This window comes from Mustela putorius, unplaced genomic scaffold, assembly GCF_011764305.1.
Source record: "Mustela putorius furo isolate JIRA1106 unplaced genomic scaffold, ASM1176430v1.1 tig00001012_pilon_pilon_pilon, whole genome shotgun sequence".
NCBI lineage: Eukaryota > Metazoa > Chordata > Mammalia > Carnivora > Mustelidae > Mustela > Mustela putorius.
Window position 1 is genome coordinate 4,832,407 of NW_025421531.1, and position 26,004 is coordinate 4,858,410.

Below are 26,004 nucleotides of genomic sequence, written 5' to 3' on the forward strand. Positions count from 1 at the left end.
TGCCTCTCCACCTTCTTATCCCCAACTTCTTGTGAATTTCCTGACAATATCATTTGCAATAGTTTCTTTTTAATGCACAGAGATCAGTTCTTTCTAGTGTTTCCCCAAATTTCCTAGTCAACTGGAAAGAGATTTTTTATGAGATTCCGTCTGCTTTGCTCCTATCATGCCCGAGCCACCCACCCATTATCTTTTCATACCCCCGCCCCCTCATTGCTTCAGAAAGGAGCAAATTTGGAGCTGGCCTCATTCCAGAATTCTGAGAAAGATACCAGGTACTTTGGAAGAGCAGAAACTCTTTCCAACTCTTTAGGATTGGGAAGAGGAATCCAGGGGAAAGAGAAAATCTTTACAGACAGAGCTACCTGATATGCATGAAAACCTATACTGAGAACATCTCTTCAAGGTCAGAAAGGTATTTTCCTCCTCATAGAAACTGCAAGGTTTGGATGTGACCCTGAGTCCCATCTTTGTCTACTTTTTAGAATGGGATCTGGATTTGAAACCAACTGAGAGCTCACAACAATCCACCAGCCAGAGACAGGGTGGCTGGGGTGTCCGAAGATGGGAGGAGCTCCTGTGCCCAGCCCCAGAGGCCTCAAGAGCTCAGGGGCCCACTCAGATTGTGCCCACGAGCAAGAGAGAGGAACTGGGGTGAGCAAGCACTGTGGCTTTGTCTGTTTCCTGTTTCAGCAAAGGCTGCTGTGCAAAAAGAAAGACCGTACTAACAAGGGAAACGCTAAGGGGGCCATGGATTGAGAGCTTGCGCTTTACTCAGCTGCTGTCCTGCCCCATCTGAGACCAGAGCCACGATCTGCCCAGGCGCTGGAATGCTCTCCTGAGTTGTTTGGTTTGGAGCCTGGGACCCAAGGTAACTGAGAAGGAGGATGCTTTTGTGTCCAGGTTGGGGACCTCTGACTCTGGGGTGGGGAAAATGATCCGTCACCCAAGCTTCCCTAGGCTCAAGGGGGAGACACAGAAGCAGATGAATTGGTTTAAGAGTGTTGGGAGTGGGGTAAGCAGGAAGGCGTCCTGCGATGGTTCCGGGAGACACCAGGCCTGGCCCAGGGATACAGCTTTGTACGCTCCTCCGCTCTGTCCGTTAGATTGGATTAGGAGTGAGTCAAATGACTTAGGGTCCCAGCTTGCCAGTGATGGGCATGAAGTAAATGACCTTTTATGGTTGTCTTCAAAGCAAGAGTCCCCAAAACAACACGCTGCCTTTCCGCGGCTTCTGTGCAGGCCCTTCTCTCCTAAGCTCACACTGGGAGCTGTGCCCCGGGCGGCCAGACCTCTGCGGGAAGCCCCTAACTGCACACACAGACAGGAAGCAGGAGCAGACTTGGAAAGGCGGCGACAAACCACTGTCAGGTGAGGGCAGTACCCTGACCTCTCCCCGTGGCAGGACACCCTGAGCCTGTATCACCTCCTCTCCAAGCTCCACATGGGCCCTGTCATGCTGCCAGAAAGCCTGGGCAGCGGCCCAGTGACCTTTCTTTGAACCACACAGGGACCAGTTCCCTTTTCATCCGCAGCCCATCCCTGTCACTCAGGCGTCCCACACGGCTTCTTGTGTTTAAGCAAATCAGAACGGTCAAGACATCCCGGAAGGCTGGATGGGATTCCACTCAGCTGTGTGCATCTAATCCTATGGGGGTGGGGTGGGGGTGGGGGGTCTGGGAATGCTCCGTTCTGTAAGGAGCCATTCGTACTGCGAGTCTCTGCCTGCCTGGGTAGCTGGCCCCGGGGTCTGCCCCTCAGGCCACCCCACGTGTCCGCGGACTGGTGCACTGGTGTCCGCGACCTGGCAGAATCTGGAGAGACCCCATCTCTGGCCCCAGCTCCTCCCCCGCAGCCCTTTCCTCCCCATGGCAGGGAGGTAGGAGGATTCTCCATAATCACTGGCTTTGCCTCCCCTGCAAAGCCCTCGGATTCCCTGGAGCCAAATAGGGAGAGGACCCAGTGGCCCACGTTTTAATGGTGGGAAGCAGATGGGCTGGACATGCATTCTTCACCCCACCTCTTCTTTGCTTTTCTGCGGGACCTAATTGAGATGGCAGCTGTGCCCAGATCACAGAGAAGTCCCTTTTCCTTGTGGCCCACACTCAGATGAACCAGAGCCGTAAATATGATTTCAACCGGAGACCACATCCCCTCCATGTGGAGACAGCACCCCTTCAAAGAGAAGAGAGTGGGGGACAGAGGGGTGAGGCATGCTTGCTCCTGGAGTCTAGCTGGAGGTCTCGGTCTTACAGCACCAAGTCTTTAAGAGCCAAGATCAGCAAGACCGGGGTAATAATAATCCTACTTCAGAATTGTAAAAACCTAATGTTTATTGTGTGTTATGTGCCGGATGCTCGATGGGCATTTTTTTTTTTCTTCAATTCTTACAAGCTTACAAGGGAGGTTGTGGTCCTATTTTATAAATGGAAAAAACTAAGACTAAGAGATGGTTAATAGCCTGTCCAAAAGCACAGAGGTAGCAGGAGAGCCAGGATATGAACTCACACAGCCAGGAGCCAGGGCTCTCAGCTGCCCTCATCTAAGGCAGAATAGCCAGGGGCTATGGCTTAAGCTACTTACTACAAGGTAGATTCTGGATGTGGAGCTCACCTGTACACAATCATTCAGTCATTCACAACTCAATACCAATGGACCATTTGGATCCTGTTCTGTTTTTAAATAACAGAAGTGGCAGGTGGGAAGTCTGGGAACCCTACAGGGTAGGAATGAGGAGAAAAGCCTAAAGAAAGGGGAGAGCTCCCCAGGGATGGGATGAGAGGAAAGCGCTGACAACTTCACAATCTGCCTGGGGCCTGCACGGCCCAAGGCCAGAGTGATGCCCCTCCAAGCCTCAAGAGTCAGGCATTTGGGAGAATGCCTGGCTTGACCTTATAAGACCTTCTCCTGGAGTGAGACCGCCCTCACCCCAGAGCATGAGTGGTATGATCAGAGAGAGAGTAAGAATCCTGCAGAGAATTCTGGACTGAGCCAGATGGGTAGCAAAGTTCCAATGAAAGGGCAGAGAGGCTGCTACCTGTTGAGTCTGTTTGGCTTATAAATAAACTCAAGGGGTCAGAGCTGGAGATTGTCTGCTGACCAGTGAAGCTGAGATGCCCTCTCTGACCTATCCAGGAACTGGGTTCCCCGGGTGGTGGGTGATGACATTGTGGGACAGAGAGGAGAAGCAGAAGCTGGAAGGGAGAGTCCCTCTTCCTTCATCATCCACTCCAGTGATCAGCGGAAGCAGGGCACCGAATTTCCTGTGCTCAGAATCTGGCTCAGCCAGCTCCAGCCCCAATTCAGCCAAGCTACCAGAGGGTTCTAGGAGAAGAAACAAATGTGCAGAAGGTAGGTGACAGAGAGTGGGAAAGAGGGAGAAGAGCACAGAGAAGAAAGAAGAGGCAGCAAGTATGGCTTCTGCATCAAGCCTGGTTCCCTGGGGTCTTGGGGTGACTGTTTTCAGTTGTTTCATTTCCATTTATAATAGCCTTATTGAGGTATCATTTCCATGGTTGCTGGTGTTGATGGCACGATCTCTGTTTGGGCTAAGGAGAGCAGACCTAGCAGCATACTTAGCCCTAACAGGGAGGAGATTCTAAAACATGGAAACTTCAGCTTGGAGAGTTACTGAGCTGGAAGCTCTGAAATGTTTTGGTCAACGCTGGGCAGTTGGCAGGTACTCAGCCAATATTGGTTTGAGTTGATGTGCTCCAGGTCAGAGCCCAGTCCTGGGCCAGGAGTGGGTACCAACGGACCAATGTCAGGACTCCATGAGTAGAGGAGTTAGTGTGAGGTTTCCCTGCTAAACCACACCCAAAACTGGACTCAGAAGCTAGCTATTAAGGGTTAAGAAGATAGCAGTGGGTCACAGGACAGGCCCCAATTTGGGGGGCCTGGTTATCTCTCCAGGCCTTCAGAAGAGTCACTCATCTATTTTAGCATCAGCTTGGGCCAAGAGAGCATAAAGATGCTGGCTTTCCTTCTAGATTGGAGAATAGGAAGCCAGTTTACCTGGTTCTCTAGAAATCTCTGGAAAATGAACACATCCCTATCTACCATCCAAATTTCATCAACTTGCCATGTCAATTTTCATCAATTATTTCTCAGACTCCCCTGACTCAGGGGCAGGGTGAGGTCAAGGAAGGTCAAGGAAGAAGTGGTAGCCAGAGAGATCTTTTTGCTTTGCAGAGGGGGAAACATAGGAGAGAGGAAAGCAAAAGTTACAGGTGCCAGGTACAGCCTGGACCCAGGAGTCCTGACTCCCAGTTCAACACCATCGCCTTGTCAGTTTTCAACCCACATGCAGGGGGAGGCTATGCTATTTCTGCCCCTGGTCCAGGGTGACAGTCATTTTTCTGCCCATCTCCTGACCCCTCCCCTTCTCCTCCCTCTTGGCATTTGGCAGACCCAGGCAGCTATTCCAGGAACTGGAAGCCAAGCACAACAGGTGCTCAGGAGGTCATCATGATCAGCCCGGACCCCAGGCCTTCACCTCGCTTGGCCCGGTGGGCTGAGAGCTACGAGGCCAAGTGTGAGCGCCGGCAGGAGACCCGTGAGAGCCGCCGCTGCCGCCCCAATGTGACCACTTGCCGCCAGGTGGGGAAGGCACGGAGGCTCCAGCAAAGAGAGCAGCTCCAGAGAGCACGACAACAGGAGTTCTTCAGGAGGAGGAACTTGGAGGTGGAGGAGAAAGGCAAGGCCCAGAGCCCCAGGGCCAAGGAGCGAGGTCCCTCCAGGAGGCCAGGCCAGCCAACTGACCTCAAAGAACCCTTGTCTTGTGCCCACAGGATCTCTTGCCCCCGGCAGCAGGTGGGTCATGTCAGGGGACACCTTGCTCTGGACAGGGGCAAGGGTACTATGGCACGTGGGTGGGTTCAGACTCACTGAAAAGCAAATTTAAATTAAGTTCCTGCTTCCTCAGTGATAAAGTCACCTCCCTGAGCCACTTAGACTCATTCAGGGACTTTCGTTGTTTGGGTTTTTGTTTGTTTGTTCAGCTGGGTTTTTTTGTTTTGTTTTGTTTTGTACTTGCCTCTTTTTCTTCCTTAAAGAAGAAAAAAAAATGTAAGTAACGCCATTGCTAACTCCGAGTTATCTGTTCAGATTTAGGCGGTCTATACATATATCGTTCAACACATATTTACAGAGTGCTTACTGTATGCCAGGTAGACAGGCCCATCTTCTTCATGCCCCCTCTCAGGAACATGCACACACACACACCCACACACACACACCCCTGTCCTCTCTTGTTCTGTGAGGCTGTTGCACCCACTTGGACCATTCCATTTTACTAAATTCATTCAACGAAAGCTTCATCTGGTCCAGTAAGCTTTCCCTGGCTTCCTCAGGCCTCTTCTGCTCTCTGTGGTCCTTAGGAGGTTATAAATCCTCTAAGATTGTGTAATAATACTTCGAGAACCCATCGTTCTGGCCTGGGAAGGAGCAGTGCTGGCAGAAATCAGGGTCTGCTGAGGCAATCTAAGCCAGCCAGCCATCTGTGTCCTCGATCCGTGTTGTGTGCCTGTTGACAGCAGGGACGGGTCTGCCGTATTCCCTGGAAGTACCTGGCCTAGTTCCATGCCCAGACTAGAAGTTCAGTCAGGGTTTCTTAACTAATGGATCTATCATCCACAACAGAAGGCCCTGTTCAGAAAAACGATCCTTGAGTCTGATTATGAAATAAAACCAACTGTGTAGTTTCTACAGCAAGGAGGTTTCTGTTCTTTTTTTGCTTGCTTTTTGTTTAAAAAAAATTTTTTTTTTTTAAGACGAGAAAGAACAAAACATACGTAAGTAAAGAATTTCACCTAAGCCTATCAGTTACTGAAGTTTTACTGCGGTCGAGTCAATCTGCATGACTGGCCACCACAGGCATTCCTTAGCCTTTTGGTGGTGTTACAACCATAGAATTTTTGAGTGTGCATATAGAAGATCTTTAAAAAGAGTGGACTAGATGGTGACAACTGCTACTATACCCCTCCCTACACATCTCTGCTCTTCCCAAAAACCTCAGCAGTATTCCAGCCATCCCTGAGTGGCAGGAAGCCACCTCTTGAATATGGAGGGGGCCTCAGAGACCGCCTACGTCATGTAGATTCATTACACGGACAGAAGACTGAGATCTCATAGAAAGGGCAGGGTCTGACCCCAGACGCCCTCACTCTCAGACCAGTTCTCTCTCCACATCACCGTGGGCAGTGTAAGTGGCCGAAATCAAACAAAGTAGACAGGGGTTCCAAAGAAAGTAAGGAGAGTCAAGCCCTGCTCCCTCTTTGCCTGGCCTGGGAAGGACAGTTCCCACCAGCCAGGATGAGAGAGGGCAGGAGCAGGGACAACTTAGTAGTTTTCAAGGTTTGAATGGGTTGCTTTGGTGTTCTGGACTGGAAATTGATCATGGGTTCATCTTTTTGCAGTTAGCTGGAGAATCATGCTCTAAGAGGCTCTAAGCTTTCAGCATCCCCCACTTGTTTTCCAGGTGTCAGACACCAGCTCTGAGATTTTTCACACCCAGCGTCACCCTCCCTCAGGCACCTGGAGGGATCTACCTGACCGCCCCTCCCAGGCCAGGGACTTTTCACCGAAGGACTCTCCCACCAAAAAACCACCCCAGCACCATCGCGGTAAGAGCAGAGCCTCCCTCACTCACTGGGGCCTGCAGAGAATCTTGCCACAGCAGGCTCAGCTTGCTGACAATGGACAGCCGCTGTCCCTTCCCACTTCCTCCTCCATGGTTCTGAATCGCCTTATCTTCTATCGCTCAGGCACTCAGACAAAGGCCGAAGCAGCCCAGCCAACAATTAAGAATGATGCCAGTCAGCAAACCAAGTGAGTACCTTCTCCGTTCCTGCCCCCAGCTTCCTTACACACCACCCATTGCTCTCATCTACGCTTTGCTGAAACCCTCACCACCACCGCCACCCACTCCCCCGGGTGGAGAAGGAGCACAGTGACCTTCCATGTCCTCCTTAACTGCCCCGCCCTGTTGGTAGAGGGGAAGAGACTGGAGCAGGAATCTACCCACTTCTCCCCATATGCTTGTTTCTCCGATCCATTGTCATTTCTGTTTTCATTTCTTCTCTTCTCAGTTACGGAGTTGCAGTTCTGGATAAGGTAAGAAAATCCTCACTTTGAAGGGTTGACTCAGAGGGTATCTCAGCTCCTCCAAGATCTGACATTCTGGAATTCCATGGCAAACACAGCTAGGATGAAGGGGCACCTTCTTCCTGGACAAGCACAGACATGGGGACCTGGAGGGACTCTGTCTGAGCAAGGAACAACATTTACTTGACACAAGTCAGTCCTGGCTCTGGTTCTGTGTTCCAGGATTTCAGAGGACATAGAATCTTCTAGAATACCCTTTTTCTTTCTCTCTAGGAAATCATCCAGCTTTCTGAGTACCTCAAAGTAAGTAACCTGTGAGCTCTCCCCTCAGCTCTTTGCCCACCTGCTCCCTCCTCCTCCAGGTTAATGTCCCTTCTTGTGTTTTGCCCCTCAGGAGGCCTTACAAAGGGAGCTTGTTCTAAAACAGAAAATGGTGATTCTCCAAGACCTACTCTCCACTCTGATAAGGGCCTCTGACAGCTCTTGGAAGGTAAGGGAATGAAATCTTTATTTGAACAAAGCTCGTGAGTTTCTGATCCTTTTTCCATATGATCCCAGCAAGGGAAGAGGTTTTCTCACTACTGAAGAGGTGAGGTGGGAGGCGCTAAGACCTAGAGGTCAGACATGTCACAGTAACTATACGGGAGAGCTCAGCTAAATCCACAGTCCTGAGCTGGGGTCATACTACTCCACACCCAGGAAAGACCCAGAACCAAAACTGGCAAGAATTCCCATGGCTCAATTTGTTGGGAGAAAAGAAGGAAGATGCCCATATATTTGCTATTACGGATTGTGATAAATGCCAACTTATTTTTTTTGTACGGGATTCACTCCAATATTAACTGTGAGCTACTGTGTACCTACTAATCAGCTTAGACATCAAGGTCAAAGTGAGAAGCGATTTTAGAGATCATGTAGTCTAAGTTTTCTTCTTTCCCCAATGAGGAAACTGTGTGTCAGAGAGGTCAAGTGACTTGCCTAAAGTCACATTGCTAGCTAGAGGCAGAACTGGAACTAAAATTCAGACCTCCTTAATTTAGTCCATTCGTTCAACAAATATTCATAGATCATGTTCTCCATACTGGGCACTGGAAATCATGAGATTAATTAGTCAAGGTCCCTGCTTTCAGAGAACTGTGGTTTTGGCAGGGAAACAGATGCCTAAACAATGCAGAGATATGAGAAATGAAATAAGAGAAATGTTTTCGGGATATAATAGTACACAAGAAGGAAGGAATGACTCCAGAGAAGAGGAGAACCAGGGAAATATTTATAGTTACATTAAGTATTTTCCAGACTAATGTGGAAGCAGGAACTACATTCTAGGCTGGGGATACAACATAAGCAAAGACCTAGAGGTGTGCTATAGTCTAATGCGATGGGTTTCCTACTTTTTAATCTCAAGACTGCTTTATATTCTTAAAAAAGTTCATGAAAAACCCCAAAGAATTTTTTATATTTACCCTATTAGGATTTACCATATGAGAAATGAAAATAGGAATCTTAAAATGTATATAAATTTTTAAAATAACAATAAGCTCATTACACGTGAACCGAATTTACATATTTTTATGAAAAATGAGTATCTTTTTCCAAAAAATAGTGAAGAGTGTAGCACTGTTTTATACTTTGGCAAATCTTTTTAAAGTCTGAAAAGAAGACTGCTCGATTCTCCTATTTCCATCTGTTGTAATACACTGTTTTGATTGAAGTATATGAAGGAAAATCCAGACTCACCCAGATACGTAGTTGAAAAGGGAAGAACCTCACCAAACCTGTAAAAGGGTCTCAGGCACTCCCAGGGGTCCTTAGACCCCATAGTGAAACCCTCTAGACTATGCTATTCCGGGAGCTACGCCACTGGAGCAAAGAGCAGGGCAGACAAAGAGAAAGCACGACCTCACAGGCCTCCACGAACACCTAACCCTCCAGCACAGAGGACTTGTCTTTAGACAGAGAGTTGGGCTGGGAGGGTGTAGATCAAAACCAAGAAGTTGACAGTGATGCAAAAGAGACTTCCTCAGTTCAGGCCTCCTTCCTCACATGTCATTGTACCGGGATTTAGTGTCTATGCTCAGGGCTCCTGATTGTCAAGGAAGTCGTTGTCATGGGCAGAGCAGGAGCCTGGACAGAAAGCTGTGCATGCCAGGTGATTTCTGGTGCTGAACTAATTTGAGATCATCAAAGTCATCTATTCAGCGGGCATTTGATAAGTTTCAACTGTGTGCTGAGCCCCATGCTACAGGGACAACAAGAAGTAGGGTTCTTGCTCTTGCGGCGCTCACCTATCAACCAGGAAGAGAGAGACGTGTAGTAAATAACCCGAATGCAGCTTATGATAAAACTGTAACAGTGGTTTCTAAAATGGGACGCAGAGGAAAGAGAAGGAAACAATTATTCTGCCTGAAGTGGAACAGGGTAGGCTCCAAAGGAAAGGGACCATTTGAGCCGGGTCTGGAAGGATGCGTCATTTATTGGTTACAGCAGTACAAATGATAATGGGGAAGAAAAAAAAACAGAAAGAAAAGGGTGTTTATGGTAAAGGAATCAGAATGGTTGTAGGCCTCTGTGTGACAAAGTGGCTGAAATGAAGGGATGGATGGAGGCAGAGGAGTTCCAAAGGTCAGACCAGGAGGGGCTTCAGACAGGGCTCTGGAATTATGAAGTTTTCTGTTGGACAGGGCATCTCAAACTTAAATAATGCAGAGACTCTTTCCTAAATGAAAGGCATAGGCATCACAGACCTAGGAGAATACATGTCAACCCCAGTCTGAGAAACTCTGCTCCAGGCAATCGGCAGGGGAGCAACGGGAGGATTCAGAATGTGGGTTTAAAATCGGATACTGAGGAACATCTGGCCCGTCCTCCCAAGGATCGCAGTCAATAGCTGGGGAGCTGTGCTCACTTGGGCAATACACATGCTAAAAAGTCGCGGAAGTGAGTAAAAAACGATTGGATCTGTGTTTTGGAAGTATCTCTGACGACAGTGGGGACCGTGGCTCTGGGTGGGTGTGGAAGTGGCCAAAGCTGGGGCAACATCCCAGGTCAGCCACACTCAGAGCGCGAGTCGTGGCAAGCTTGGCGGGAATGGGAGACATTTCCAAGGTCACCTCTGGAGCAGTTTCCCTCCACAGTGGGCACGCGAGTGTGAGTTCCTCTGGTTGTGGTTTTCTCCCACCCCTCCCTATATGCACCCTTCTATTCTTCCTCCTCCCCCCCAAACCCCTAGCTTCCTGTTTTTCACAAAAATAGTCAGTTAAGAGCTCTTGCTTCCCCCAAAACAAAATAATCCAACCCTGCATCCCTGCCAACTGCTGCTGAAGGACAAGCCCAGACTATGGTATTGGGAAAACTAATTGGAAGAATGTGACCAAAATAGGGACTGACATTCAGCCCAGTTCTGGCCTTTATTTTTCCCATTTGGCCCCTGTGATTCGACTCTCTAACTTCACATGCACGGAAGCTCACTACAAACTCGGAGAGGACCCCAAGAACGAGCTCCCTGCATTGCCTCCACCTCAAAGCTGACCCTGGTGCTGCTGGAGGTGATGGGGCCTGGGGCACTGCTGAGACTCCAGAGCTGCGTCCACCCTTCAGAGCAGACACATTTCCGGCAGTAGAGAAAGCAAGCTGGCTGTGTTGGGCAATACAAAACAGGAGCAGGGCACACTGGGGTTTTAAGTTCTGCAAAGTGGAAATGAGATCTTGAGATGACAGCACCGCGGGGGATTGGCTGGGAGCCCTAAGCAACCCCTGCTAGAGCAGAGATGAGCTGTGGGCTGGCGCTTCTGCGGTGAGGTGGTGGTGTTTCTGGAGAACAGATCAGAGGCTGGGGAAAGCCAAGCAGAAGCAGGAGCTGAAGACCTCAGACCAGCACCAGGTGTGTATGGCCTCCATCTTGCTCCCTTTTCCAACCAGAGGTATTGTGCTCTCTGAGCCCTGGGCTCCCAGGGGGGGCGGTTGCCCAGAAAACATCCACAGTAGGCCTATAAAGAGTGCTTCTTCCCACATAGTATACCACTGGGCTTGATGGGGCAGGAGCATGTGTGGCAGGAGGACTGAGGCTTAGACCAGGAAACTATATGCCCCATTTGCAACAACTTGGCTACAGCTTTCTTCCCTGCCTCAGGGAGCCTGGGAAGGTTGAGCTGTGGATAAGAAATTTTTTTTCCAAGCCCCAGACTTGGGTGGTCCTTCATCCCCACTGAAGGGGCTCTCCTCAACTGTCTTCTATTGCACCGTGAATGGAAAAGTAATCTGGGGTATGTCTAAAATACAGAAACAGTTGGGAGAGGCAAAATGTTGGATTAAAACCATCGTAAGGAAGGAGAGAGGAGCTATCTCAAAAGGGTAGAAGACAGGGGGAAAATGTAAAGATATTGCTTTGGGCATGTCTGTTGTCTTCTCAAACTACAGCAAGATAAACCTTAAACTCAGTGGGTTTCATTACATTCTGCCGTAGCCAGGAGTTTAGGCACAAGGAAAATGCAGAGATCTGAACCAGGAAATGGGGGTGCAGAAGGAGCTGATTTCAGGACCGGTGGATTGATAGTGAACAGGTCACTCAGGGAAATACAGCCCTTTTACCAGTTAGTCCAAAGCCCAGAACAATGAAAGTCTTTGTCCATCTCTTTTATCTGTCCCAAAGCCCTGTGGCTACTGGAGATGCCAAATCCTGGACTCTCAGCTCTCACACAAGACATTATGAAAAACATTAATAACAGGAGGCACTTTGAAAAATTATTTTTGGCAAAGCTTTTTGCTTTTGCAAAGCCCAGCTGAATAATACAGGAAGCAGAAAGGGTGGGGGCGCCCCCTGGCTCCCAGGGCTAGAAGAATCAGCCAAACAAGATCAAAACAGGAGCTGTGAGATACCACTTCCTGCCTCCCCCAGGTGCCCTGAAACTCACTGAAGGGGACAGACCTCAAAACAGAGGCCCCTCCGCTGCACGCAGGCCACTGTAGACCAGAAACATCACGAGGGTTCCAAACACCCAAGCTGCCTGACTGAGAGGAGATGTGGCATCTCAGGCTTGGAGAGAAATAGAATTTGTAGACTTCACAAGTGTCTCACGGGGTCTGGTTGGAAAAAGCCAGAGAAAAGGATATGAAAATCAGAGTTCCTGCTAGAGACCCACGGCCTTTCCTCTGGGAAACCGGCTCTCTCCCCAAACCCCTCATACAGACAACCTTAAGTCAGACTCAGAGATGGAAGAACAAAACCCTGCCCTTGGAGAAAGGGAGACCACTACTGGTGGAGGAAAGAACAAAGCAGCAAGGAGATTGTTAGCCACTCAGCAGAAAGACTGAAAAACTGAGAAACAGATAAGGCTCTTCCAGCCTGCCTTTCTCTACCCTCACGCTTGAGATTAGCATCTCTCTTGGGAAGTCCAAAATGGCATTAAGCCAACCCTGCTTATGAATACCTAGAACCGCTGCTTATGAATACCTAGAACCGCTGCTTATGAATACCTAGAACCGCTGCTTATGAATACCTAGAACGTGGCTTTTGGGAAGCCCTTCTACCACCACCACCACCCCTCCCCACATACACACACCCTATCTTGATATCTCTCCTCCATTTCCTGCTTTCTGAAAGAATTTCTTGGGATGGCTTAGTTGGTTGAGGGCTGTCTTCGGCTCAGGTCATGATCCGAGGGTCCCGGGATCCAGTCCTGCATCTGGCTCCTTGCTTAGCAGGGAACCTGCATCTCCTTCTGCCTGCTCTGCCTGTGCTCACCCCGCTTGTGCACTCTCTCTCTCTCTGACAAAGAGAAATAAATTCTTAAAAAAAAAAAAAAAAAGAAAAAGAAAAAAAATTCTCATATATTTTTTAAGATTTTATTTTTATTTATTTTTTTGACAGAGATCACAAGTAGGCAGAGAGGCAGGCAGAGACAGAGAGGAGGAAGCAGGCTCCCTGCTGAGCAGAGAGCCCGATGTGGGGCTTGATCCCAGGACCATGGGGATCATGACCTGAGCTGCAGGCAGAGGCTTTAACCCACTGAGCCACCCAGGCTCCCCTTCTCATCTTTTTTTTTAAAAGATATTTTTTTTATTTATTTGAGAGAGAGCATGAGGGGGGGGGGGACAGGAAGAAGGGGAGGAGCCAAGAGAGAAGCAGACTCCCAGCTGAGCAAGGAGCCCTGTGGTAGGCTTGATCCCAGGACCCTGGGTGGCTTAACCAACAAAAATTTATTTTCTCACAATTCTGGAAGCTAAAAGTCTACAATCAAGGTGTTGACAGGGTTGGTTTCTCATGAGGCCTCTCTCCTTGGCTTGCAGATGGCTATCTTCTCCTGTGTCTTCACATGGTGTTCTGTTCTCTTCTTATGAGGACAGCAGGCATATTGGATTAGAGCCCACCCTAATGACCTATTTGAACTTAACTATCTTTTTTTTTTTTTTAAGAGAGAGAAAGAGAAAAAGCAGGGGTAGGGGGGAGGGAGGGACAGAGAGAGAGAGAAAGAAAGAGAGAGAATTTCAAGCTGACTCCATGCTGAGCAGGCATGCTGATGTGGGGCTTGATCCCACAACCCCACGATCATGACCTGAGCCAAAATCAAGAGCTGGACACTCAATAGATTGAGCCACCAGGTGTCCCTTAACTTAGTTATCTCTTTAAAGACCTTATTTCCAAATACAGTCACATTCTGAGGTGCTGGGAGTTAAAATGTTAACATATAAACTTGGGGGGAAGGTAGTGGAGGGGGCAGACACAATTCAGCCCATGACAGGGGTAAAGAAGGGAATATGGAGACTCCTTTAGTCTTATTGGCCTATACTTTAGAAGTAAAGTTCCATGTATAAAACTAAGAGGAGATGAGGAATATAGAAGTGCCTAGACAGACAAAAGAGAGAGATAAGGAGGAAAGAAAAAGAGAGCTTAGATTTGCCTCAAGTGAACTCCTACTATGATACCCTGAACCACTGGATAGAGAACCTCAAGGTACAGAGAAGACTTGGGGCCAGTCCAACTCTTCCTTCTCCTATTTCAGAGAAAGAGGAAATGACCCTCTTCTAGTCAAACATCCTTTGTCATCTTTCCTCCTCCCTACATCCTGAAAGAGTTCAATTTCACAAACATCGCTTGAGCACAGACCACGTTTTAGGCAGTAAGCTGGAAAAACAGAAGAAAACTCTGCATGTCGTATTTTGGTCCAAACTCATTAACTCATCCCCTTTGCTCCAGGGCCAGCTTAACGAAGACAAATTGAAGGGCAAACTGAGATCTTTAGAAAACCAGCTGTACACCTGTACTCAGGTAAGCTTTCTTAAGACATTTCCAGCCCAGGAATTTAGAATTAAAGGAGAATGCTTGAGCCTCGATCCTGCTCTCTGGAAATGACACCTGATCAAGCTGAAAGCACCCATTCCTACTCACTCGGTTCTGGCTTTGCCATTTTCACTTTGGTCCCCAACCCACCTCTTCTCCATTTTTCCTAGTGTTCTTCCCTTTGCACCCTGAGAAACAACTCCAGCATCAAGGATTCTGCCAGCTCCAAGGGAATCTTAGGAATACCTGGAACTGTAGGGACAGGCCCTAGTAAAGATGCTCATCACTCAGATAGACCTTCAAAGGTCCCAATCTTTGAACAGACAAACTGGATATTGGAACAAAGTCTTACAAAATGATTTCCATTCTGTGGGCAACTTTAGTCTAGTAGCAATCCCTGGAAGAAAGTAAAAGGCCACGACTCTTGGCTTTTCTATGGTATTGTTATCCATCTTCAGTAAACTCTTGATTGGCCTGATCTTGGATTACAAGAGATAGAAAGAAATCAGCTTTCACACTGGAGAAGTGATCGGCTTCTGACAAGTGGTGAGATGTCAGATAAGAGAATGAGGTGGCACATGTGGAGTTAGGGAGAGAAGATGGACCTGGGTGCACACTTGGGGTCTTATAGGGGAACAGAGTTTATAGACAGGTTTGCTGATTCACAACTTTTAGTTTTTTCAGTATGGCCTGTTTTGTCAGACTCTTAGGAACTATATGATGCCAACCATGCTTATAAAATACCGACATATAATCCAGAATGCCAGGCTCTTCATTTTCAGTGGGCAGGGGGGTAAAGCTGGCCAGCATGGGTAAGTCCACTAACTGGGATATACCTATGTATGACTTCCTGGATGCTGCTCTTGATGAAAATGCCAAGAACCTAAGACCCACTCACATTTAGATCCAAATTTTCAGATGACTCCAAAGCTTAATGGAAATGATTTCATATTGATCCTGAGATCTGTACCATGTAGACTACTGTTTATTCAGTGGGATAACCCAGAGTTGACAGCAAAAGCTGCCTGCCTTCCCAAGAATCACAGGGCAAAAAGATGAAAGAGCTAGGGAAGGGAAGACCCTAAGTGAATATACAAAGCTACTCTTTTCTTAACTCCTGAAGCCAAGATAATTTTTAAATGCAAATATATGAATTTAAAAATATTGAGAGTACTAGAGCTACAAAGATAAAAGAGGGGAAAAAAAGTATGCTCTCTACCCCAAAGTCCCATAAGGGACACAAATGAGTCAACAGAGTGGGAAGATAGAGACTTACAGAGGATACTATGTGAACACTAAGAAAAGCTACCTAATCCATGAGTCGGGGGTGATTGGTCAAAATTTATCAGAATTTACATGATCCTTGGAGGGAGTCTTGAGCATGAGTAGAGTTTAACTAGGTGGAAAGGGTAGGTGAGGATGCTCTAGGCAGAATCTACATGGACAAAGTCAAAGGCCAAAATGCACGGTGCTTAGGGAATCTGCAACCAGTTCAGTTTGGGTGGAAGTAGCATAGAACCAAAGTCTGAGCTCTCAAGTAGGAGCCATGCCAAGGATTTTGGACCTGATCCTTAGTCACTGAGAGATTTAAAAAGGGAGTGACGTGATCAGATTTACATTTCAGAAAGTACCCTCTAGCTTCAAGGCTTGAAGATAGAGAAAATATTGCATCGACCCATATAATAGTGTTACCAGAGTTTGAACCAAGGAAGTGCCATGAATTATGGAGAAGACACAGACATGAGGTGTTAAAGAGGTTGATTTGACAGTGTTCCATGAGCAACGGATTGGTGGGAGAAAGTGAGAGAAATTAAGGATGACTCCCTGGTCTCAGGCTAGGGAGACTGAGTGGGTAATGATGCTGGTCACCGAGATAGGCAGCCCAGGAGAAAGGAGCAGGTGGAGAAAGATTATTTTGACTTGGAAATATTGAATTTGAAGTGCTCTTGGAAGGCCTGGGGAGGCCCAACATGCCTAGAGCACCATGTTAACCCCACTTACCTCCCTCATCACCTGGGACCCTCTCCCTGTCCACCTCGAACCCGGAAGGAGGTCCACCAGGTTACTGGTATCTCTGCTCTGGGGGCCAGGAGCAAATTCTTTTCCTTTCTGTATCCCAGCTAAGGGGTTGGCACACAGAAGTTCAATATGTGTTTGTTGAATTGCATGAAATTTACAGAACTACCCCCCTTGGGGAATGAAAAAGGTGTTATTGGAGATGGAAGACCAGAAAAACAACTATGAGCAGAAGGCCAAGGAGTCACTGCAGAAGGTGCTGGAAGAGAAAATGAGCGCGGAGCAACAACTGCAGAGCACACAGGTGCAGGGATGCTGTGTAGTCCTTGGGGCTGGGACCCTGGGTGGCTCTGGGCAGCATGGGAGCCAGCTGCATAACTCCCTGGAACCCCCAAGGCACCCTCTTCTTGTCTGACCATCCCCTCAGCGGTCCCTGGCTCTGGCCAAGCAGAAGTGTGAAGAGTGGAGGAGCCAGTATGAAGCTCTGAAGGAGGACTGGAGGAACCTGGGGGCCCAGCACAGAGAGCTGGAGAGCCAACTCCACGTGCTCCAGTCCAAACTGCAGGTACCAGGCCCTGGGGTGGGCACATGGGGAGAGAAAAGGCAGGGCTTATGGGACGAGGGGCAGTGACAGCAGGGAGACAGAAGTTGCTGCTGGGATGGGGGTTCTCAAGGCAGCCTGACAGCGTCTGGCTTTCAGTCCCCCACTCACTGCCCACTTTGTTTCTGACTCACTGTTTGGGCCCTGGAATCTAATTATGAGTTCAGCAAGGATGTTTCATGCAAATGAACTAAGTGTTCCCCGAACGATACCATCCATGCGCAAAGAGTTAGACTGGAATATTCATCAGCCTACTGTCATACTCCAACCCACTCTCTGCACCCCAAGCCAGCAGAGCATTCAGCTCAGATATGTCCACTACTGGCACAGAACAAGCCACCCGGACATACTCAGAGGTTGAGGATTGACTAACATCCTGCCAATGTCATTTTTAAGCAATTACAGTAGACCCTTGGCATTCTCAAGGGTTCCATCATTTCCAACAGGTGTTATCTTGTCAAAGTCAACTGGCACAGGCCTCCATCCATAGTAGCTATTTCTCTTCATAGATTTTATTTACTTGGTTTGAAATTTTGAGGACCCACATCAAAAATTCACCTTTATCATTTTCCTGAAGCAGGAACCCGAGTAGCCAAATTAATAAGCCGAAGCGTGTGTCTTCTCAAAGCTGTGAACCCAGCTGGCCAATACACTATTTGCCATATCTCTCATGAAGGCCTTTTTCTTTTGAACCTTAATCTTTTGAGAAAAATGACCCTACCAAAGGGGGAAAAAAAATGACAGTGTTAGAATAAGAAGGCAATGTGAAGGACACCTAAAAAAGCGATGATTTGGGCTTGACTCAAATGAGTCCCTTGTGAAATATCAAAAATCTAATGCATGAGGAAAGAGCAGATGGAAGAAACAAAGAATCCCAAATGTTTCCATTTCCCTGATAATCCTCTGTCTCTAAAATTCTAGTCTTCCTCTTCCATGGAATCTGTTCCCAATCTCCGCCGCAGCACTGACCTGCCTCTGGGTTGGACCCCCTCCTTACAGGGAGCAGACAGTAGAGACCTACAGATGAACCAGGCTCTGCGACTTCTGGAAAATGAGCACCAGGAACTGCAGGCCAAGATTGAACACCTGCAGGGGGACAGAGATCTGTACAGCTCGGATACCCTGCACCTACAAGGTAGTCTTCCCCTCCAAGGCCTCTAGGAAGATGGGTGGAGGAGAAGGCCTCACTCAGTCTTTGGTTGGGTTTGTGATTTCATTTTACCTCGAGGGAAAGGCAGGGCTGTTTCAATCATCCCAGCCTGAAGATTTGTGCTGTGCTAGAGTGTCTGTATCAGCTGGCTCTTCCAGCCAGTCCCTCTGAGCGAGTAGAAAAAAGAGAGGACTTCCACTTAGCACACATCAGTGGTTACGACGAACTCCCCTCCTCAGGGGTCAGGTTAAGTCTCAGGTTCATCTGTTTCGATTTGCGTTATTTCACTTTCAGATCAGCTGAAGAGGTCAGAGGAGGAGAAACTCGCCCTGGTGGCCCAAGTACAGCAGCTGCAGGGTAAGTTCCCCTTCCAGATTCTCAGAGTAGCACAGCTGGCTCTTTCTGGTGTTCCTGCCGCTCCCGCCCCACAAGAGGAATCCAAAAGAGGGGCCTGGAGCCCGGTCTTTGACGCATCCTCCACCTCTGTGCGTTTTTGGACCTTCTTGAAAAGTGAGGTCATTTACACAGCTCTTCACGAGTTAATGTTAGCCTGTCTTTTTTTCTTTTCTACTTTCCTCCTTCTGTGCCAAAGACAACCACCCAAATTTCCCCCGGATTTTCAGATTTTAAAAAACGCTGAGTTTTCTAAGGCAGTTATTTTATATACTGACAGTCATTACATATGTGAGTATGTCCTATAGACATCTGTCATTAGGAATGGTTTGGAAAATCAGCTCACACTACAGATGCCTCAGTCCACTTCAAAACTACCTGTTGGGGCCAAAGAGGAAAGGGGACATTTCAGGAGAGGAAAAAAAAAAAAAATGTAGGCAATGGCTGAAAAGCTGGAGAACCTGATTCAATTAATAGCTCTGCTGGCTTCCCACCACCTTAACCTGACACCCCAACAGAGAAGTTTCGTGCAATGCATAGTAAGAGTAAGGCAGCCACAAGCAGATGCCGAGCACCTATAGGGCAGGAGCTGAATGCGCAAGGAATGGATTCAAAATCATGCCTTATTTATTCCCTACCAAGTACCAGGCACCTTAGGTATACACACTGAGGATACAGTGCTGAGCAGCCCTGACACAGCTCTTTCCCTAAATGAAGCTTACAATAAGGTATGGAGCTTCCATTTACAATTAAGTGTGTGTCAGGTAGTAATAGCTGCCATGGAGAAAAATAAAGCCGGTTAAAGGGAAAACAGTTGCTATTTCATACAGGGCCGTCTGGGGAAGTCTTTCTTCTAAGGCGACTTAAAGGTAAAGACATGGTAGGAAGAGATACAAGGATGATGTATTCATTAACAAAATACCACACACTGGGTGACTTTAAAAACAGTAATTTATTTTTTTCTGGAGGCTACAAGTCCAAGGTCAAGGTGTTGGCAGGGCTGATTCCTTCTGAGGATCTGTTCCAGGCCACTTTCTTTGGCTTGTAGCTGGCTTTCTTCTCCCTATGTTTCTTCAGGTATCTTCTATCTAGTTGTGTTGAAATTTCTCCTTCTTTTTTTTTTTTTTAAAGATTTTATTTATTTATTTGTGAGACAGAGAGAGAGCGAGAACAGGCAGACAGAGTGGCAGGCAGAGGCAGAGGGAGAAGCAGGCTCCCCACCAAGCAAGGAGCTCGATCCCAGAACGCTGGGATCATGACCTGAGCCAAAGGCAGCAGCCCAACCAACTGAGCCACCCAGGCATCCCAAAATTTCCCCTTCTTATAAGGACATAGTCGTATGAGATTAGGGCCCACTCTAACGCCCTAAAATACTTGATTACCTCTGTAAAGACCCTTTCTCCAAATAAAGTCACATTTTAAGGCACTAGGGGTTAAGACTTCCTATGAATTGGGGGGAGGGGCACAATTCAACCAATAATAGACAAGAACATCTTAAATAATTAAGGTTTGAAGCAAAGTTCTGAAAAGACACTGTGTCCAGTAGACAGGCTAGTACAAACAAGTTCCTTGTGTTTTTCCACAGGTTTGCTCCAGAATCAATCCTCACAGCTTCAAGAACAGGAGAAACTCTTAACAAAGAAAGGTCAGCAAATTTACTTCCACAAATTCTAAGCTAGTGGTCTTTCTTGCCTGCCTAGAGGCAGGGGATGGACTACAGGACCTCTTGGAGTCCCATACAGTTCTAGAAGTCTGTTAGGTCAGGGATCTAGGGGAGCTTTTTCAGGACTGATGATTGACTTTGAGAACACTTTAATCAGTTAGCCTCCTATCCTGAGAGGTATATAAACTGTGAAAAGAATTTCTACTCTGAAAATATAAATCTGTGTTGAACATTTCAATAAATTGATTTTGAACGCAGGATTTAATGTCAATTTTTACACTTGACTTTCCAAGTCACATCCAACTCCACAAGCCCACACCATGCTGCATTCAATAATCACGTCACTCTTAGCACTCAAAAGTCTGCTGCCTTAGCTACCTGAAAAGAATTCATCATGTATGGGGGGTTAAAGAGGGCAAGTTCCTCACTTACGTACTCCACATGGTCTTTTGTTTTCTCATCATAATCACCATGTAAAAGAGAAGGCAGAAGTTATGATACCCATAGAATGGGTAAGAAAATGAAAGTCTACGGTCATAAGAATTAAGGACACAGCTAAGACAACAATCCAGAATTTTTGACTCCTAGGGCAGTGCTCTCTTCACCAAGACTAAGACTGCCATGCAGCTCAGAAGCCATCTTTAACCACAGGAAGATGAAGTCTAGGATAGGACAGCCATTCTCATGACTGAAATGAAGCTAGAAGGGAGAAGGGGTTAGTTATACTAAAGCGTCCAGCAAACCTACTAGAAATATCACAAAAGAAAATGGATTAGCAAGTATTCTCTGGAAGTATCTGCCATTAAACAGGGCTAGGGATACAAAGAAAAGTAAGATGCCAACCTGCCTCTCAAGGGGCTCAAATTCCAGCTCTGTGTCAAGACTGAGCACGGCCCCAATGGGAGGAAGTAAGAGAATTCTACTCTATGCTGTCTCATCAGGGACAGGTCCTCCCCTGTTCCCTTTCCTCCCTTCCCCTCACTCCAGTGTTGTCTCAGTGATAGGACCCTGCCTCAGAGGTGTGGACCTCACCATCACTGAGAATCTGGCTGCTTTTTTAGATCAGGCTTTGCCTGTGTGGAGTCCAAAGCCCTCCCATTATGAAGTGGAACCTGAGGGCACAGGGAAGGAGAAAGAATGGGATTTCAGAGACCAGCTGCAAAAGAAGACTTTGCAGCTCCAGGCCAAGGAAAAGGAGGTGAGATGGTGACCTTAAGATAGTGAGGGAATCATCCCGCCACGGTAGGGAAAACTGCTGGGAGGCAGCCAGAGAGCAAAGATTTTGAAGTTTACATAGTAACTGGATGCCAGCAGGTATTCATTTGCCTTTATAAAATGTCTTTGCTTTTGGGCTAATCTGTCAATCTTTTCCCTTCTTCATTTATACCAACTGCTATTCCAGATTTTATTAAATAATTACTTTTGTAAAGTCAACCTAAACTCAAACACATTTAATAAAACATATTAACCCCTCACACTTTGTCCTAGAGTTATCTTAAAACTTTTATACAGTGTGCCTTTTAAATAACAACACCCTTTCCATCTACGTACTTGGAAACATACATATCCCCAGAAGTCTTCACATGCAACTCAACTAGGTCCTAGGGAAAATGTTTGTACTGAGATCACTCCCAGGTCTTTTGTGCTACAAGAACTTCAGTTTTTGGTGCCCCCATTTACAAAGCACTTGCACACACACAATCACGTGGGAGCACAGACATGTACAATACGTAATATTATAATATGCATTACAATCATTTAAACAACCACATTCCGGGAAAACTAAGTGATACGGTCAAAACCCAAACTGAAATCTCTGAGAAAAGCTGGGAAGGGAGGATGGTGGTAAAAATTCCAAACGAATGAGGGGGTGATTCACAGGGGGCCCTCTCTGTCCCAGACCTGGGGCTCTGTCCCAGAAGGAACTGGTGGTGATGATGGTGGTGGTGTTCTCCCCTCCAGTGCAAAGAACTGCATTCGGAGTTAGACAACCTCAGTGACGAGTACCTCTCCTGCCTGCGTAAGCTGCAGCACTGTCGAGAAGAGCTGAACCAGAGCCAGCAGCTGCCTCCCAGAGTAAGAGGGTCTATCCTCCCAGATCGCCCTGCATGTTGGTGGGATGGTTCCTCCTTCAGCCAAATCCTGCAGATAAAGTTTATCAGCCCGTGCCAACATCTGGCCAGCCTGTTCCATTCAACTTGGTTGACATACTTGATACTATAACCAGTGTCAGCAAACACTGGCTCATGGATCCAAGCCTAATTTTCATGGAATTCTTGAGCCTGAGGGGAAGACTTACTATTAGCTAAAGTATGAAGTGGTATTCTTTTAGCTTATTATGAGCTAGTGGTAAGAGTGAGGAGAGCAAAAGTACCACGGAATACGAACAGAGCATAATATAATTTTGCTGAATTCTGTCCCATTCTTAACTATTCTTTTTTTTTTTTTTTAAAGATTTTATTTATTTATTTGACAGACAGAGATCACAAGTAGGCAGAGGCAGGCAGAGAGAGGAGAGGAAGCAGGCTCCCCGCGAAGCAGAGAGCCCTATGTCGGGCTCCATCCCAGGACCCAGGGATCAAGACCTGAGCCGAAGGCAGAGGCTTAACCCACTGAGCCACCAGGGCGCCCCTTTCCTTAACTATTCTTATCAGTATCTAAGTATCTAGCTCTTGCTGAGTATGGTTCCCTGAGCCAGTGGCCCTGGATTGGGGGCCAGTGACCAGCAGTAAAGTAGTTTTATCCCAAAGGATGTGACCAAGTGAGAGAGACAGTGATACAAAAAGCTTTTTCTCCTCTACTGATCCAAGGTTTTCCACTGGGCTAGGATGGGAAGAAGGAAGATTATTTTTGCCTGTACCTTCTCCAACAACCCATGGCCTCTTTCTCTCCCCCGCCCCTCCTAACAGAGGCAATGTGGCCGATGGCTCTCGATGCTGATGGTAATGATTGCTATAGCACTGGCAGTGTTCCTGGCCAAGAAGGACAGCCTGATGATCTGAATCACTTGTGACCACTGCTTGGGTGAAAACCTGAAGCAAGAAACTCAATAAAAAACTCAGAAGGTTGATATACTTTGAAGGGGGGTGCATTTTCCCACCTGAGATTTCTGACTTTGTTATTATTTTTTTAATCTATTGTAAAATAAATACTTCATCTAACAGTCTCTGTTCCTCAGAACTCTTCGTTTACTCTGGAATGACAATTCACATCACACGTGTGAGACACCTGAGCATCCTCGTCTACCCTCCCTAGTCCAATTCAGCTGGTGGTATATAAGCATGTGGTAAAACCCGCCTAGTCTTCTACTTTCTGGCAGACACCACCCACGGAGGCAGGTGTATTTATAGTTACCACACAAGAACATACACTTCCTCCGCCGCTCTTCTGCACAATCTCTCTTCTTCTATCTCCTACCCAGTGGAAAAATCAGCAGATATCACAGCAAAGTCAAGAGGACTCCTTAGTACAGAAATGGCAAATGTACAACCAATGCTGCCACCACTAATCCCATGCCCACTGTGATGTGGACAACTGATTATAGCACACACACACACCCCGTCCCCGGTGTTTTCAAGATGCTGTGAATTGGTACTTGAGATGCCATCAGCTAGAGCTGATTGTTTACTGAGTACCTTCTGCATGAGAGAAGAGTTAAAGTCAAAGAGCCACTGCTGGCAGCGTGACTATCTCAGAGGAGATGCTCAGGTCGGCAAAGTCATTCTGAGTCCTACATCGAGTTCTAAGGTCCTCCTCCCAAGTATTTAGAATCTCCCTCAGGGCTGGGAACAAGCTTTCCGGGACACTAAAGGAATAGAGCAAGACGGGGGGATGACCACAAAGCCACGAGATCCGGGCAGTGAACACCCGTAGTGGGGTCAAGGCTAAGCAGTTGTCGTCTCCCTGGTTCAGACGAAAGGTATACGGAACAGGATAGCCCAGGAGGATCCCAAACACAGTACAGAGATTCCAGCCTGAGGAATGAAGTCTGCTACAGGAGACTGCCAGGGATAGGTCCCTCTGCAGCCCTTGCAAATGCGCAATGATCTCAGCCATTAGGGCCTTCAAATTCTGAAGCTGGTCCAGGGAGCAAATAGAAGGATGAGGTTGGGAGCTGGAAACATCCACAAAGGCTATGGTACCAAGCAGCACCTGCTCCAAGTGCTGACAAACGTGCTCAGGATTGACAATCAAGCTGTCTTCTCCAATCTCGAGGATGTGAAGTCCCTGGGTCGGGAAGCCCAGGCCCTGCAGTTCCTCCAGATAGCTCTGGAGCTCTGATGGCCCTGCACAACTGCAATCATAGAGCAGAGCTGGCTTCAGTCCCTGGGCCACAGCCAGCACCTCTCCAGCTAGGTGAAGGCAGATAGCTCGGGGTGGGCACCGTCTCTTTCCCATGCCCAAGGTCTGCTGAGCAGCTGCCACAAGCATCTGAGGACTCGGTGCTGACATGGAATCTGGAAGCAACGGCAAGCATGGCCTCCTTACCTAGCTACAGTTCCCTCCCCTGGGCCGCATCTCTGAGCTCCAGGCACTTGAGGAAGGGCCTAAAAACAAAGCAGTAGCAGGGGATTATTAACACCACCCAATGACAAACCAGGAAACCTGCCAACAGCCTTCCCCTAAGTTTTACAGCATCTTCCAAACATCTTTTTGTCCCTCCCTCTGCTGTGAAATGCTAATCCAGATCACATAAGATGCGATCGCCAATGCTGCCTGATTTCTATGGTTGACTTAGTCTCAAATTCATGTGTCTTTCACACCTTATGGCTACGTTGACATTCTCTCTGAATTCTTCTAAATTTTACCTGTTGTAAACTACTTTCTCGGATTCAAACCTTAAAGAAATCGGGGAAGAGTAGTGCCAGGGCTATCTTTGGCAAAATTCCGGGGTCTAACCCTAAAACTGCCCTTCTGAGGCAGAATTCTGGGATCCACACGCCCTCTTTCCCCCTACCAACGTCCCCTTATCTTCCCGCCAACAGCTGTAAGAACAGCGATCCGATTACTATACACTAGAATATGGGCTTACAACCACGGCACCCTGGGACGCAGAAGTAGTCAATAAAGTCTTCTAACTGCAGAAGGGTTATACTTTTGCCGACCCCGCCTTCCCCTTCTGGCCGTCACCTACGGACCTTCGGACGATGGGCTCCCTCCAATCCCCACACGCAGCGCTGAGCATATTAGAGTGACTTGTTAAATGAGTCACAGGTCTCTCTCACACACACAGACACACGTACTTTCTGCTTCCACTTCCGCCGCAGGTTCGCGGGATCACAAGCGCCCGCGCGTTTCCTGTGAGCTGCCGAGAAAACGCCGAAACCAGAACGCTCCGCCGAAACACTGGAAATCCCTCGCAAGGTGCCGCGCTCCAGGTCGGCAAAACCGGCCCACTGCGCAGGTCCAACACAGGCCCTCCCGCCACTTTCCGTGACGTCATCCAGGCCGCTCGCGCGCCTCGCGTTAGGACCTCCCGCCCGGCTGTGCCGGAAGTGTGGACGCCTATGGCCCGGCCCTTTCCGGCCAGACAGAAGCCGGCCCCGCCCGTCTGCGCAGGGACTGGGAGGGGCGGAAGTGCCCGAGAGAAGGCGGGACCTGGCGAAGCTAGTAGCCGGCCGCTACCCTCACGTAGCTTCGCGTCGTGTTATTAGGGAATTCAAAGAGGCGCACGCTGCGCTCAGCACAAAAACACTCTGCTTTGTCTGGGCAAGCGCGCTATCCCCTCCAAACGAAGCTTCTCTCGAGAAAGCGACATGTTTTGCAGACTGTCCTCACCTGTGAGTGGCCCTACGAAGTCC

At 47.8% G+C, this 26,004-nt stretch overlaps 2 protein-coding genes across 10 annotated transcripts; one reads left to right on the forward strand and one right to left on the reverse strand.

The window, feature by feature from the left end:
- The first annotated feature begins 623 nt into the window (after positions 1-623).
- On the forward strand, positions 624-23,369 carry TRAF3IP3 (TRAF3 interacting protein 3). Of its 8 annotated transcripts, XM_045087055.1 has the most exons (18): positions 624-871; positions 1,243-1,371; positions 2,110-2,292; positions 4,409-4,812; positions 6,479-6,623; positions 6,765-6,828; positions 7,089-7,113; positions 7,378-7,407; positions 7,499-7,594; positions 14,297-14,368; positions 16,560-16,700; positions 16,824-16,961; positions 17,919-18,132; positions 18,442-18,504; positions 20,126-20,185; positions 21,202-21,401; positions 22,166-22,279; positions 23,113-23,369. In XM_045087055.1, exons 4-18 carry the CDS (start codon positions 4,468-4,470, stop codon positions 23,203-23,205), a joined length of 1,800 nt encoding a protein of 599 aa, XP_044942990.1. In that variant the 5' UTR covers positions 624-871; positions 1,243-1,371; positions 2,110-2,292; positions 4,409-4,467; the 3' UTR covers positions 23,206-23,369. The 8 variants fall into 8 exon arrangements, 7 of the variants coding, with proteins under 7 accessions (XP_044942990.1, XP_044942989.1, XP_044942991.1 ...); XM_045087054.1 differs by lacking the exon at positions 2,110-2,292; XM_045087056.1 differs by lacking the exon at positions 1,243-1,371.
- On the reverse strand, positions 21,926-25,710 carry CUNH1orf74 (chromosome unknown C1orf74 homolog). 2 transcript variants are annotated; one of them, XM_004775296.3, is made up of 2 exons: positions 25,447-25,710; positions 21,926-24,750 (listed from the first exon to the last, which is right to left on the reverse strand). In XM_004775296.3, the coding sequence occupies exon 2, from the start codon at positions 24,653-24,655 to the stop codon at positions 23,864-23,866; it is 792 nt and encodes a 263-aa protein (XP_004775353.1). In that variant the 5' UTR covers positions 24,656-24,750; positions 25,447-25,710; the 3' UTR covers positions 21,926-23,863. The 2 variants fall into 2 exon arrangements, with proteins under 2 accessions (XP_004775353.1, XP_004775354.1); XM_004775297.3 differs by having other exon boundaries at positions 25,342-25,710.
- Positions 25,711-26,004: the final 294 nt, after the last annotated feature.